Source organism: Melanotaenia boesemani, chromosome 7 (genome assembly GCF_017639745.1).
Source record: "Melanotaenia boesemani isolate fMelBoe1 chromosome 7, fMelBoe1.pri, whole genome shotgun sequence".
Classification (NCBI taxonomy): Eukaryota; Metazoa; Chordata; class Actinopteri; order Atheriniformes; family Melanotaeniidae; genus Melanotaenia; species Melanotaenia boesemani.
In genome coordinates, this window is record NC_055688.1 from 29,176,508 (window position 1) to 29,192,980 (window position 16,473).

The 16,473-nt window shown below is 39.4% G+C and overlaps 1 protein-coding gene across 4 annotated transcripts in view; it reads left to right on the top strand.

Annotated features, from left to right (window-relative positions):
- The window catches only part of LOC121643102 (glutamate receptor 3), a 95,064-nt gene that overhangs the window by 62,940 nt on the left and 15,651 nt on the right, over positions 1-16,473 (top strand). For all 4 annotated transcript variants that reach the window (XR_006011039.1, XM_041990319.1, XM_041990318.1 and 1 more), the window contains exons 6-12: positions 405-566; positions 1,163-1,330; positions 1,690-1,794; positions 5,034-5,138; positions 8,375-8,581; positions 10,689-11,062; positions 11,328-11,526. Coding sequence is in view for 3 of the 4 variants with exons in the window: in XM_041990319.1 (XP_041846253.1) it covers positions 405-566; positions 1,163-1,330; positions 1,690-1,794; positions 5,034-5,138; positions 8,375-8,581; positions 10,689-11,062; positions 11,328-11,526 (1,320 nt within the window). In the remaining variant the exon portion in view is untranslated. The remainder of the gene's footprint in view (positions 1-404; positions 567-1,162; positions 1,331-1,689; positions 1,795-5,033; positions 5,139-8,374; positions 8,582-10,688; positions 11,063-11,327; positions 11,527-16,473) is intronic.

Here is a 16,473-nt window from a genome sequence, read left to right on the forward strand (position 1 = left end):
TCCTTGCACACCTTGACACAATGCTGCACTTAGAAAAATAGCAATTCCACCAAAAAGATAAATAACTGTGATGGCTCTAGGGTAAAGAAAGAAATTTAAGGCGGCTGGAGCAGCGTAGGTTTTTTAAACACATTTGAAACAGTTAGTTGTTAAAGGATGTAGCACAAACTCTTCCTTCTTATTTATCTGAAAATAAATTCAGGTAAAGAGAAATATTTGCCCATGTCCATTGGGAAACATAGTGTCTCCTAACACAGCATAGGATTCTTAGTAAAAACGCACCACCTATGTAGTTGCTAAAATTTTGCAGTGTTTTGCCTTAGGTTAAATTTTAAAAATCCAATTTAAAAACAAGCTACATAAATCTCATCCTCCTCCTCCATTTTTCTTTTGTCTCATGTCAGGGCTTTTCCAACGTGAGCCTGGACAAAGTCTTCGCTGGTGGAGCCAACATTTCAGGGTTTCAGATAGTCAACCCTGAGAACCAGATTGTGCAGCAGTTCATTCAGCGCTGGGAGCGGCTAGATGAAAGAGAATTCCCAGAAGCTCGAAATGCTCCTCTGAAGGTATAAGTCTTTGAAAGGCCTTACACTGTGCCTGCAGAATACAGCAATCGTCCCTTCTGAAGTTGCTTCTATCAGTTCTTCTCCTCTCATCCTGTTTGCCTTTGTCATTCTCTCACCCTTCCACTCCTCGTCTCCTTCGCCGTCTTTGCATCTTACTGAGGAATCAATATATTGATAGGCAGTGCGAGCCAAGGTTATATTGCAGCTTCAATTTACATCTAATTAAACAATGATCAAGGAAGAAATGGAATTTAAATGCCATTTAATTAGGTTTTGCCATGGTGCAGTGGTCAACAAACAAGTGCCTCAGCCCTCTGGTAAAAAGGTCAAGAGAAGTTGGGGAGGAAGTGTGTGAGAGATTAAATCATGCTTTAATTCTCTGTTTACGCTTTAACTCAATGCTCAATCAAAAAGTTTTGAAAAAGGGTTTTGACCCTGAGACAAGTCTGGGCTTGTTGATTCAAATCTGTCAAATAAAACCAGTTTTATTAAAATCAAAGTGTCAACGCTAGATCCTCTCAGGTATACTACAGAAATAATAATTTCAAGTATGGTGTTTGGCTGTTTTAGCTGTTTCTTTTTTGTTTTTGGTGCAGTACACCTCAGCACTGACCCATGATGCCATCCTGGTGATAGCAGAGGCCTTCAGGTACCTGCGGCGCCAGCGCGTGGATGTTTCCCGCCGAGGTAGCGCGGGAGACTGTCTGGCCAATCCTGCTGTACCTTGGAGCCAGGGCATCGACATTGAGAGAGCGCTAAAAACAGTAAGGAGTGATGGGAGGAAGTGGCAAGTTGAAACCTAAAGAAAAGGCTGGGAGAAGTGAAGCAGTGATAGCAAGTGAGTCAGATAAAGATGGAAAGTGACAGAGAGAAAGGGGAGAGAGTGCACAGCTATTCTCCACTCTATGCCTCCAGATATCTCAGCACAGAGCTCACTCAAATCCAGACCCTCATTTCCATAAAACTACATCTTTTATTAAAGCTCATCCAGTTCATCATTTGATTAACAGACTGACAGAGCTCTAGTAACGCAAAAGACACAAGCGCCTTAATTCAAGCTGTAAATGTAAAACGATGGCTCTTGCACATTTCCCCTGTGTCTGTATGTCTGTCTGTCCATCAGGTCCAAGTGCAGGGTATGACTGGGAACATCCAATTTGACAACTATGGCCGCAGAACCAATTACACCATTGATGTTTATGAGATGAAAACAGGTGGGCCAAGGAAGGTAAGGCCTGCATCAGCTCCCATCTGTCAGTTGTCACAAACAAACTGAATCAAAACCAGTCTGACATTTCTCAAACACATGCAACAGCAGGCATAATCCACAATTAGGTTCATTAGTTGATAAAATATGACATTTTTGCTTCATGTTCTATGATGAAGAAAAAAACTCAGTTACTTAAAGTTTCTGAGACATTTTGCGTCATTTTATGGTAAAAATGTGGCTTAAAACCCTGTTGTACACAATCTGACACTTGTCTTCTGCTGGTGGTAATTTTGACACATCAGTAATAAATGGAAAATGTACAATAATTATTTTTATTAATTTCTTTTTGTTACATTTGGACTTCAGATAAAAAAAAGACCTGTATCCCCATTTTTTTCTTGAGTTGGGCTTTAAAGTGATAAGAAAATAATCTTTCCTCATATTTTATTATTTTTTTCCTTTAAATTCATCCAATTTGTAAATTTTTTTAAATTTTCTTAAAATTTTAGAAATTTTCTTCTGAGTTTGTAATCTTGGTTTTCTATATTCTTTACTAAAGAATGACAACCCTTTTTGAAATGGTCCCATTTGTAATCCTATAGACTGTGAAGCTGAATATGTTTTATGGCAGAGCTTGTGTCCTGTGCTGCTAACATGCTGCTACGCTGAACTACCCTGTTGTAACAATTCACAAACCAATGGTTGACGTCATGGTAACTTAATGTTTCATTTGTGAGTCTCAAAAACATGAACCAACACAGAGAGTCCTGCTTTCGTTACATGTAAAGCCCGCCCAGAACTGCCAGGACAGGGAATGGATTAAGGGCCTTACACACCAAATCAACATTCAGACTTCAGAACATCTGAACGTCTGTCTCTCTTGTCTTTTCTGTGTGCTCTGTCAGATCCTGTTGATATCTTATTTGGCTGATTCAACATGCTGAACTGTCCCTAGAGATCCCCCTGTCTCTTTGACAAAGTAAATGAAGTCTTGTGCAATAATGGGACATTAACTAGGTTATCTTTCAGTGCATGATGACTAGATGTTAAATAAAGGCTTGCATATACAGAATAATCCAAATGTAAAGGAAATTAAAAAATACTTCATTAATCTCCAAAAAGTAAATTATAAGTAACACAATATAAATATATGAGTAAGTTGTTTTTTTGTTTGTTTGTTTGTTTGTTTTTTGTTTTTTTGTTTTTTTGTCTCAATTTATAAACTCTTGACTAACCTGGCTAAAACTGTGTAGGATTGTAAGGACTTTTACATCTTATGCAGATGTAAATTATACATCATAGCTTCCAGCTGGAGATCATCTCTTTTCTTAGATGCTGTCAACATCTGGGGATGAAGCATGGGTTCCTCCTGTCACCTCTGGTTTAGTGTGTAAGAGCCCTTAGTCCAAACTATTGTTTCTGGCCTTGAATGGACAGCTTGAAGTCAGGGTCATGATCTTGCAAATCATATGAGAATTCTGCTGCCTAAAAGTATAACTGCAGCCACATCCATCTTTTTCTTTTTTTTATATACATTCTGAGTATGGGTCCAGAGTGGCTAAACGGTCGAATCAAAGTAAAGCTGATTGCCTTTCTCTACCTCTGTGCTGTTAGGTAGCAGCATTGATGAACTAAAGTCAAGCATTACAATATCTATAAATCATAAAGAGCCTGTAATCTGTTAACTAAAGCTTTTGTATCAAAAGAGTGGTATAAGACTTTTGTTGCTGCCATAGAATAGTGCAGATATGATTTTGGTCTCTCCTGACAGCAATTACCATTCCAATAACTAATTACTGCAAAGGGTATCCAAGAATTTCTCTGTATCCTCTTCAAAATGGTATTTCCCAGTGGAACATTCCTTTTATAAGCAGTACCATATGGTGACCTCTGGTTTTATTTCATAACCTCCCAGAGTTCCAAGAGACAGCTGTGAATTTCTCTTTAGCTGGATAAGTGTGGGCTCAGTCTGATATGATGTGTGATTATGCTGCCTGCCTCGCAGGCGTCTAAAGCCCACACTTCAATTAGCATTGCATAGCCCTCACAGTCATCCCCACACAGCCGAACAGAGAAGAGAGAGCTGAGATGGATGGAGAGTGTGGGAAAAAGGAGGTCAGCTGGAGAGAGTGAAGGAGCGAGGGAAGATGAGACAAGACGGGCAGCACTTTGTCAGGACCTGCAGCCCCTGCCACCCCAGTGACAGTTAGAGGATGAGGGTTCTTAGCTGTGACTGTCACGAGTGATGTATGGGCTGATATCTGTCCCAGCTGCTTGGGGTGAAATCAGGATGTAGCCTCTGAAGCAGCACTCTATGACACAAGACCTAACAGTCCTGTCCCACTAGAAGCACCTCTCAGATATCACTGTCGGACAAGAGTTGGGAGAGAGAGAGAAAAAAAAAAAACAAGCTTTAAGAGCTTTCTTCAGTATAGCAAGTTCACTAAGTACACAGCTGCAATCACAAAATGAAGCTCTAGTTAGAGAGGTTAGCTGCTTACTAGCACCTCCTCTTGGTTCTTAAACTTAATGCACTGTTGTACACCTGCTTGCCCTGATCATTAAAAGATCTAAGGCAAAAGAAATGTAGACCATATGTGAAGGGGGAACTCTTAGCCAGCAACAGTTAGACTATTGGCAACAACATATGCAACACGTTTCATCACAAGCCAGAGCAGCCATTATTTCAGATGGGCAAACAAACAGTTGACAGTGGTTTGACTTAAGCATCTGCTCAGCAGAATACAGAGTAACTGCAATGGCAGGACTGTGCAGGAGAAGATGTGAAGCCACTGGAATGCTATGCTTAATTATTAATTGTATATGCAGTTCACAGGTCTGAATATCAATTATTTATCGTAAAACCTGGGAAGCTGGAGGTGGGAGGAATTTAGGTTGTCTGCCATATGCTCATATGTTGCACAGAAGCAGTTCAGCTCCCCACAAACAGAAAAAGTCATTAGTGTATTTGCAATTTTGACATTCAGTTGCATTTTGAATGAAAAAAACAAAGTCCCTTCTCTATGCTTGGATGTTTTGGTAACATAAAGTATGTTTGTCCAGTCCACATTAGGATTCTGCTCATTTGCTGCTATTTTGGTTGAACTTCAGGTCAGAGACTGCCTCTGGGAACTACTGCATTATTTTAATAAATCTGCATCACTGCAGTCCCTAGTAATATTTGTACCATCTACATGCTCACTTTTATCTTGTCAATGTGTTGGAACTCATCACTAACAGCTTTTTTCTCTTTGCAGATTGGGTATTGGAACGAGTACTCGCGATTTGTAAATATTATGGATCCGCAGGTCTCCAACGACTCCTCAGTGGAAAACCGAACCATTGTGGTCACTACTATTATGGTACACTTTCCATGCAGTTTTAAATGTTTCACGTATTCTGCCACTCAAGGTCATGGTGTTGATTCCAATGAGTGATACATTCTGTCCTGGGCGGGTAGAACCACATCTTTTTTGTGTTGCTTTCCATCCACTCACTACATGTTGAAACAGTCGGTCCAAACCGGGGGAGTGTTTCAACTGTATCCGTGTGGGTGTCAAAGCATTTTGATTTTCCATACTTCAGTGGCCTGTCGTAGCAGTGACATCACAATAAATGGTATAAGTTATAATGGTTGACTCCATCAGTTGCAAAAAGCATACAAACGCATACGTAAGTAGACCTGTCTGTCCTCATCAAGTAAATGTTCAATGACACTTGGGACAGACTGGCTTCAGAATGACCGGAGAATGATCCTGCAATGGTTTTACAAGCTGGGCAAAACAAAAAAAAAAACCTATTGGAAGGGGTGGTATTTTTCCTCATCATCCCTTCTCTAAATGATTTTGTATTGCTCCTCCATGTGTTCTGTGTTGAAGTATAAATAACTTTCCTTTAGAGTACAATTTTCTTATCATTTTTAGCAAACCACATTTTGATAAACAACACGTTTTAGATTTATTTTATTTTAACTGTATTTATTAAACTAAGTATTTCAGGTTCATCGAATGGCTTCCTTCGCAAATGTATTTACTGACTGCATAAATACACTGTAATATCCTGCATGCAGTACTCTATTTTCGGCCAACAAACATTTTGAAATGATGGAGAAAAAGTGTCTAGACAGCAATAAGTATCTCTGGAATATATGCACAGTTAGAATTTGCTTTATATAAATCACTCACTCAGTAGCAAGAGGAAACATTTAACATCTCTAGGCAAGAAGTAAACATGTGTTAACGGCGATGGGGGGGGGGTACTCAATGGATCCAAGGTGAGGGGATACATTCAGCACAGAACAAACAAACCATTGCTCTCGTACTTGCACTCTAATTGTGAATGGCTGCAATGACAATGCGTGCTCTCCTGAGCAGTCCTATTGTTTGATATTTATGACGTGCTCAGTAAGAGAAAGAACAAGCTGCAGCAGTGTTTTGAAAGGAGAGGAACACTAGCACGCTCATGCTCTCCTGTTGTAATTATTTATGTTATGGAGTATTTTTAGTTTGCATTATTCTGAATAGCAAATAGCTCCTTTACTTTTTTTTTCTTTCTTTTTTTTTTTTTTTTTTTTTTTTTTTTTTTGGAATGAAATAGCCTTTAGCTGCGCATTGGTGCAATGTGCTTGAATATGTTGAGATACTAAGGGCACTCTCTGATCCCTCTCCTGTCACTAGCATTTACTTGTGAAACCCATCCCCATTCCATTCCCACCCTCCGCTGAGCTGACCCACACCTTGCCTATACCTGGCCCTTTGAAAGCATATTGTGGCCTTTTATGTTCTCCTAATGAAATGACAAACTTTTTTTAAACTATTTTCTGCAATAGAAAATATTCATGTTACAGTCCCTTCCCTCTAAACCTTTTTTATCATGCCAGAGTTGCACCCTTGGGCTCAAAATGAGTTGGGTACATGAGGCCTGGTGTCTGCTGGCCGCCACAGCTTGATGAGAGCAGCATGACCATGTGATCATGCTGCTGTTATCAGTGCATACTTGTGCATTCGCAGGGCATCATCTGTGTATGCACGACTGCATGGATACAGTTATAGCAGTTAATGAAATTTTGACTCTGTGTGTGTGAATGTGTGTGTGTGTGACTGTGCATGTGTCAGTGTGTATTACTGTCTGGTCACATTATGATGACTTTTTATGGGCAAAAAGCAAGTACAAATGAGTTAAATCTTTAAATTCTAAATGAAAGACCTGTTTTAAGGCTCAGGGATAAAAAGCTCTGTCACTTAGTCAGGACCTCTGGTGTCACTTTGTTGTGCACTGGGTATGCTCTTTAAATATGAAGCATTAACTTGTAAAAGGGTTATTTTAAACCAAACCTTTATCTTTTTTGAAGGGCTCTTCTACACAAAACCAACATGAAGAACTAGAGCAATGACAGGCGATGCTATTGTATGTCCTCTCGTGGCCTGCACAATTAAGCACACTGTAAAGACAATTTCCAACCAACTGCAGGTCAGAGCGTATAATCTACACTTGCACAAGAGATAGCTTGTGCAATGCAGAAAAGGGTGGTATTATTTACATTAAATTACAACAAGGAAAACCGACAGACCACATAGATGTGCTGAAAATGTAAACAAACAATGCTTTTTTTGTGTGTATTTTCCAATAATGTTAAATAGAGCTTTTCTCTCTCATCATGATTATCAGTTTATTTTCAGTTTTATTTACTACAAATGGTCACACTGTTGTGAAAACTATTGCTTGTTTTGGAGAAATGAGGATGACAAATGAGAAGAGACTACATATGACATGTTAAGTTAGCCACTTGCTTTCTGTCGTCACTCCTGCCTCCATTCTCCTGCACTCATTCATTACTTTCAACACACAATGAGAGATCTATCTCGCTGACATAGCCGATGTCCACTCAACACCTTTAATCTGATGGAAAGAGGGAAAAAAAAAATGTTGACAAAGAATGACAAGGTCAATGATGCATTACTTACTGAAAACACGAAAGAGACAGACACCCACCAACACTCCAGATGTGCCAGACAGCCCATTGTTGGCATTGTGTTTAAGGGCCCTAACCTTAACCAAGTCAATTTGCTCTCTGAAAGGTAGAGACGATGAAACGTTTCTCTGAGGGGTTTTTCAGTCTTTCTTTGATAGCAACAGTTAAAGCAGACTGGAAGTTAATAGTTATAGAGGGGAAGTGACATAGAAGAAAATAACCTCCACTGGAACCCAAGCTGGCTGCAACTAGGACTGCCTCTGTAGATGTAATGTATTCTCTGAAGGCATTTTCCAGGGACAAGAAATCTGAAGAAAAGTAGAAATAAAACAGAATGTTAAAAAGCCCAAATAAACATTAGTATTAAACACACTGAGAATGAGAAAAAGTTGTCTATAGGGAAATTTAAGGCTTAGGAAAGCACTGTTAGGTTAAAGGTAGGGGCTGGGGTAAAGTAGAGCAACTCTAAATTAATGTTCTGTAAAGCCATGGAAATACAACTTGTGTATGTTTGGGTGTGTGTTTGTGCATGAATAACATATGAATGCATGGATGCATATTTCTGTATAAGCTAAATGTGTGCAAAGGCATGGGAGTGAATAAACCAGTGTGTGTTTGAATCAACAGGAAGCTCCTTATGTGATGTACAAGAAAAATTATATGCATCTGGAGGGGAATGACAGATATGAAGGCTACTGCGTCGATTTAGCATCTGAGATTGCCAAACATGTTGGAATTAAGTACAAACTGTCTATAGTAATGGATGGAAAATACGGAGCCCGAGACCCTGAGACCAAGACGTGGAACGGGATGGTGGGTGAACTGGTCTATGGGGTGAGTACTGGGAGTCTCGATTTCACAGATTACATGACAGTTTGCAAGGAACTTCAACATGAGAGGAGATCTCATTTTTTTGTCTTAAGGTTATCACCAACCCATTGTGAGCTCATCAGCTCTTGGCCAGTTCAAAGTCTGATGCTTTCAGAAAGCTCAGCTGTGACTGAGTTTGTCAAATGCAGCCTCAAGCATTGGGGAGTTGGTGATCATCTTGAGACGGAGAAAATGAAATCATTTCTCAGTGCTGTTCATTGCAATTAATCCTTCTTGCTTAGCCTAGACAACTCTCTCTCTTACAGTCGAAACAGAGGTAGGTACATGAAAACAATGACTCCATATGGCAAACACACTGTAATCACTTTGATGAATGAAAGATTGTATGCCTTTGAAGTGATTGTGTAATTATGTTCAATGTTTCATGTATTTGATGAATATGCCACATTCCCAGCTGAGAAAATCTGCTTTAGAATCAACAGCTAGATGACGGTTTGTGGTTTGCAACAACTAGATCCATATGTGGTTTGCTTCACAAAGATTAAACCTCTCACATTAGCAAAGGGGGTCATGCTGTGTTTTACATCTGACAGAGTTTGGGCTCTCGCAATACCTTAAGAATTCCCAAATTACCCCCCCCCCCCCCCCCCCCCCCCACTCCCCACTCACACCCTGTCTACCCTCCTCCTCGACCCTTTCTCGCCTTTATCCAATGCCTTAGTAGTTGAAAAGGGGCCAAATACAAAATGCATGAGGGTAAGGCTTCCTCACTTGTTCAGTATCCTAAGTACCAGCCTGAGAAATTGCTTGGTTTGATGTGTAATCGTCACCAAATTATCTTTTAAATGGGAAAACTCCACTCCTTGCAGATGGAAGGCAGGATAATATAAAAACATTCCCATCACATTTCTGTAAAGTCTTTGCAGGCCTGTAATTTTACAGCAGGTTGGCCAACACTAATAGTTTTGTACATTTTGACCTTTTGACCAGTAAATTAATTTGATTTTGAGTGTCTTTAAAGGTTAGGCCCGAGGCTGCTCTTTATTGCTTTGTTTCCCGCACCATTGATTGAGTACTGCTTACGCCTGCACAAGGATTAAATGGTTATAACCCTTTGCTGTGTTGTGTTGACAGGGTAAAGAAAACAATCATGTTTATTGGCTCTATTTGTGTCGTTCTTACTCTGACCTTGTAAGAAACATTTTCTGCTATGTGCTGCTTCAAACCAATGTTGTCTTAGTTTTGACATTAAAAAGGCAAAACAGTACAATACAACAATACAAAGCATTGTCTTTTGCGTAGTGGCTCCTTTGAAGAGGAGCATTATTTAATTAATTGCATACACACAGGCTGCAGTAACACTGTCTAACATGATTAATTATTTTCTTCTGCTTTTACAGAGAAACCCATTGTGATTTCTAGAGAAGCAGCCCCACCTCTACGGATGTGTTTTGATAGCATAATGTGATTGAAGTAGCAGAGCAAAAGGAGGGAGATAAAGAGAAACAGCTTGAAAAAAAAAAGTAGCTGATGCCAGAATAAGCTGTGTTTGGGAAAGCCGGAGTTCTGACTGGCATGAAGTGTGCACAGCCAGGCTTTCTGATTTCTATATATACACAGCAAAGCCTTTACATTCAGCAAATTAAAACTTAACACTTTTAATTAGACTGGTAACACGTTTTTCTTTTTATTTCAATGTAAACTTCACCGTCCTATTTACATGAAATGAAAATAAGTTTTATTTTCTGTGTCTCATTTGATCGAATACTTGTGGACTGTTTTCAAGCTGGTTCTCTGAGGGCCTTGCAGAACCTTTGGAGCTCTTTCTCCTTCCTATCTCTAAATTTAGTAACATTTCAACGTGAAAATTTGATTGATTTTACTGTCATTACCTCAGACTTATTGGCTAAAATCACAGCAGCTCTGCTTTTCCTGTGTGTGTCATCGTTTTTTTTCAGCTCGTCTTCAAATGTAGCAGTTTGTGCCTTATTTCTGAAAATCATATGTAAACTGTATGAGAAAAACAGCACCAATCACTAACACATTAAAATGACCTATTTTCTTAATGCAGGTCATGACTAATGCTTGCTGTGCATGTCCCTGTTTCCAGAGAGCAGATATAGCCGTTGCACCTCTCACTATTACTCTGGTTCGAGAGGAGGTGATAGACTTTTCCAAGCCTTTTATGAGCTTGGGCATCTCCATTATGATAAAGAAGCCGCAAAAGTCCAAGCCTGGTGTTTTCTCCTTCCTGGACCCACTGGCCTATGAAATCTGGATGTGTATAGTGTTTGCCTATATTGGAGTGAGCGTGGTCCTGTTCCTGGTCAGTCGGTTCAGTCCTTATGAGTGGAACCTTGAGGAACAGGATGAGACCAAAGACCCCCAAACTCCCCCTGATCCTCCTAATGACTTTGGCATCTTCAATTCCCTCTGGTTCTCGCTGGGCGCCTTCATGCAGCAGGGCTGTGACATCTCTCCCAGGTAGGTCAGCTTCACAAAAATCTGTCTGTTATGACATATATCAGAGTTCATTTAAACAATTTAGACTTCTTTCCTTGGAAGTGTGCTGTTATGGAGTAAATCGTTAAAACTCCATAAACTTGTTTTAACGATTTACATGGAAATTCTGGTGACTGATGCAATTCACTATATTAAACACAACTGGTAGATCTTAGCAGTTTGATAGCCACCACATGTCGCCATAATTACATTCTGTCTTTCCTTGTCATTAACCTCCCTCTCTTAGGTCTCTGTCGGGCCGTATTGTTGGTGGTGTATGGTGGTTCTTCACCCTCATCATCATCTCTTCGTATACAGCCAACCTTGCCGCCTTTTTGACTGTGGAAAGAATGGTCTCACCTATAGAAAGTGCCGAAGATCTGGCAAAGCAGACCGAGATAGCATACGGTACACTGGACTCAGGCTCCACTAAAGAATTTTTTAGGGTGAGTGGTGTCAGCACACTTACACTTTTTATCCAGCGACACTGGAATGGCAAATAAATACTATATCATAAAAACCACTCTACATATTGTCCTTGATTTAAAAAAAAAAAATCTTTTTGCTTATTCATTTTGTATCTTCAGTGCAGCACTCTTGACCTGCACAAGATGGCTCCAAATGAGGCATGTTGACAGAGAAGCAGTTCTTGAACTCTCATGACATGGATGTCAAATTTATGCAGCAGTACTGCAGTGTGCAACCTTGAGGCACTAGGGCTGTCAGCAGAAAGCGTGATAACAACATAGAAGCCTGGGAGGTGATGAAAACAGGACGGTAATCAAAGCACCAGCATAAGACTCAAACTCAGAAGGGTCAGTTCATGAAGTATAATTAGCTAGCTGGTTGAGGCTAGCTGGACCTGATGAAGAAGAGCCCCGTAGGTCAAACAGAGCAGTCTGAAAGACATTTTCGAAGGAATAAGCAATATGTCTGTTGGCATGAGGGGCTAGTCAGGCAATTAAGTTATAAATTAACTTCAATCTGAGGCGAAAGTTTATTAGTCTGTGAGAGGCAACCACATGCTCACAATGCAAAACAGTGCAGTATGTATTCACAGCGATCAACCCTCTGCTGTGAGATCCATAGACATCTTAGCTTGTGGCGTGGCCATGATAGCAGGCCAATGTTGGAAACAAATTAATGAAACAGCACTCTGTTAATTTTGCCTGTGATGACGAAAAGGCAATATGACAGCCTTTTATCTTACACTCCCTCATTACTCATCAGCAGGAGAGAAACAATTCATATGTTTCACAGCTGCAGCCTGCTGGCAAAGAGAGCACTTCATTTGAGTTACCCCTGGGTTGATTTGCTCACAGCAACAAAATGCAGAATCAAATGCATGTTTTTTTCAGACAAAGGACAAGATAGTGTCTGCTGAGCTTTAAATCCTTTTGTTTCAAGTTTGTAACTCTCAAGCTGGTTATAAAAGAGCGAATGCAGTGAAGATAACACTTTGTATTCAAGAAAACATGTATGACAGCATCACTTTACTCTCCACAGAACACCTCACATGGCTTGTCATTGCTTTGACTTTTTATCAGAGATGCTGCACAGGTTCTATAAGTATATTGTACACCATACAGTATGTTATGTGTCACGGGCTTGACGGATTCCAGTAGCAGATTAGGTTTCCGTCCTGGCATTTGAGCTTCTGAAGGTCTGCTTTGTGGTAGAACAATCTGAGAAGTGATAGGAGAGTCTGGTTTTCCTGTATGCTGTGTAATGAGTGTCCTAGTTACATCCTTAAGTCTTCGAATAGGAAATGACATGTGTGAACTGCTATTCCAGGGGACTTTTAATTAAAGCTGTAGAGGGCTGACAAGGAAAGAAAAACACTGATTAATAGGAGTTCAAGTTTTATTTCTGATCTGTTTTCAGAAAATACATTCAAGCTTAATTAGACCCAAATGACATCGACCAGGTGGAAATTTTAAATCAAGTCCAATGTTTTAAACCAGATGTTTCATCACATCTGACACTTTTGGCCTTTAATTATTTATGCTTTCAATTGGTTTATTTTCCACAGCTCCCTAATAGAAATAATATAATTCTGTCATGAAAAAGAAACAATGCCCCACCCTCTGTCAGTAAAATAAGAAATATATACATACATACACACTCACACACACACACACACACATATATATATATAGAGAGAGAGGGGGTTCCACACCTGCACTTTTCCCACATTCTTTTTTTAAACTTGTGACAGTCCAGCTGTGTCTTGCATTAACGTGTCTGCTCTAGCGGCTCTCTGGTCGTCTCCGTTTGTGCAGTGACGGCTGTAGGTGATCAGCTGATTGACTTTTCTCTCGTTGCATTTGTTTGTCAGCTGAGAAAGAGGAAACTAGCAGTTCATGGTTCACACGTCACATATTTACCCAAAAGTGTTGTTTTTGGCAGGACCTTCTCTAACAAAGGAGCTGACAAAAGGATTTATATTTCAGCTATGGGGGGGGGCCGGGCAGGAGCACTGACCAGGAAAAGTGGGGCACAAATGAGACCTTTTTTTAGGTCTAGATTTGATGACATATGGAATTGATTATTACAACTAAAGTGATCCTCGAATGTAAAAACATGAAGAAAAACTTGTAAAACAAACAGCCAGTGATCTATTTTATCAACAGTTGTTTAGTTTGGGTGGTGCTGCTGTAGGACTTTTATCACTGCTGCAAAAACACTAACAAATCACTGATAAAAGGAAAAACTTGTTTTTATTCAGATCATCAGTTTTATTAGAGTTTCTTCATCAATGTTGGCTGTTTAACTTCAGTTGTCACATCTGGTGGTTTTATGACAGAAATTGTCACTATGGAGACGGTTGTTGAGATGATGATATATGAATTCTGAATTATGATCTACATGGTAGAGATTATATAGATAAACATATAGAATTATATTACATGCTGCATTTACTGACCATTGGGTATCTGATGTTTACCTTAGGGAAGGTCAGTTAATAGTAAATATTTCAAGCATTGGCTCTTTTTGTTGATACAACACAGTAAAAACGGGCAAATGTCAGGCATTTAAAAACCCGCCAATGGTGATTAATTATGATTTATTTGTAAACTGTGATTAATCATTAACTATTTTAAAGCTGTGATTATTCATGATTAATTCATTTGAAAGCTGCGATTAATCTGATTAAAAATTCTAAATCATTTGACAGCCCTAATGTATACATATATTAGTTTATAAAGCAATTAATTACATAAATTAGTTAACGCCATTAAGTCACTTTTAACAAGCTTTACAGTTGACTTAGTTCAAAAGCCCTAAACACAAGGTCAAGACAAAGGATCACAAATGCAAGCTGCTCTGAACTACCACAGCGAACAAATGTCTGCAACACGGTGAAATAGTGTTGGATCAGCTGGACAGCAAACGATCAGGCCGATCACAGACAGCACAGCATTTCAATTAGGCTAAATTCTGAACTCTGACAGGGCCATGGCAACATCCATATTTTTTTCTCACTCAGCTATTCTGTTGTAGATTTGCATCTGCGTTTATGGATCATTGTTCTGTTGCATGAGTCACTTTTAGCTTTCAGACAGATGGGCTCACATTTAACCTATTTGTTTGTGTTTGACTACAAAGTAACAGGTCCTATGGCTGCAGGACAATCCCGAATTCTCTCAGCTGTGATTGACAGTTGTATGAGGTGTTTCTCGTGATATTCAGTGGTTGCTTTTTGCCTAACATGGTAGTGTGTGTTACATTTCACCTTTGGTCTGTTCAAAGGACATTGTTTCAGAAGTCTTGTGGTTTGTTCAGATGCAAATATATAAACCTAAGCTGTACTGTGTGCCCTAGAGAGAAGAGGCTTTTGTTTGGCAATCTTCAAAACAAATTACAATTTTTTAGTCATATTTGTAGTTGCATTGTCATGTACTCTAAGATTTACCATGCTAGCTTAGGCCTGTAGTGTCTGAAATGTAGCTTTTTTGTTTGTTTGTTTTGTTGTTAGCTTCTTGGAGGATTATGCAGTCTGCTCTTGGGGTAAATCTGCAGAAACATCTACTACTGGGAAAATTAAAAACTATGTTGGATGCTTTCAATTTTTTAATTAGATAGTTTGAAAATGGTCTTATAGCCCATTTTCAGATCAATGGACAGCAGAAATGTTTAAAGTCCTTTTTTGCTATTCCAAGTCAAGTCTCGAGTCTTATGGCTCAAGTCCAAGTCAATTCACAAATCAGTTTTAGTTGTAATGAGTAACCTGCCATGCGACGCGTGCCATCAGGTCTGCTTAGAAGAGGCAATATAACATTCAAGAAATTTAAAATCCATACTCAGCCTTTATCCACCAGCATTTAGTAACAGCGCTGATCTGTAGCTTAAACTGGCAAATGCTCTCTGTCCATCTCTATGTTGTTTGTGGTGGGTCTGGTCCCAGTTTATGGCAAAGTCAGCAGTTTATGGAATCAATCAATCAATCAATCTTTATTTATATAGCACTTTTCATACAAGAATGCAGCACAAAGTGCTTTCCATGGTTCCATGGAAACTGTTCATTAAATGTCTTGTTCTTCTTGTAAACACATTCAGTGGAGCCAACTTGATGAAGTTAACTTTAGTACAACAGTAGTTACAAGCTAACATTTATGTTACTGTGCCTCTAAGCTCATCGCTAACATAGATGCTAACATTAAGCTTTTATATTACAGTGACTAACCTCTCCAGGTGTGTTTAAAGGTGGATGAAGGTGGATGTGGTGGATCAGGCTTTCTGGATGATCATACCACAGACATTCCAGTTTGCTGGTCTTATATTGGTCCTGTTTTATTAAGTCTTTGATACCCAAAAGTTATAATGGTGCTGCAACAATGGCTCCATTTACCAATGTTGTCAACGTTTTGACTAACTGCACGTACACTGCGGACGCATCTGTGTGACATTATGTCAGTGTTATGTCTGGAGAAATGATTGCACACAGGAGAACAGACAGAGAGAAGATCAAGAAAAAAATAAGATTGTTTACGAGTCTCAAATTGCAAGTCCGAGTCGAGCCTCAACCCTTTTGAGTGCAAATCCAAGTCAAGTTTCAAGTCACTGAAAATGTTGTTTACGAGTCTCAAATTGCAAGTCCGAGTCGAGCCTCAACCCTTTTGAGTGCAAATCCAAGTCAAGTTTCAAGTCACTGAAAATGTGACTTACATGCAAACTACAGTCCGAGTCTAAGACTCGAATCCCAGTCTCTGATGGACAGCAACATCTTCATCTCTCACATCAGTGCTGATATCTTTCTTCCTTGGCATTGTTTTAACACAACTGAATGTTCCTGACCAGTGAACTATCAAAATGTCTCTTTTTATAGATTAAGTCACACCTTATGATAAAAAGTTCATTATTCACATTATTTACAGTATAGTGTACTTAGA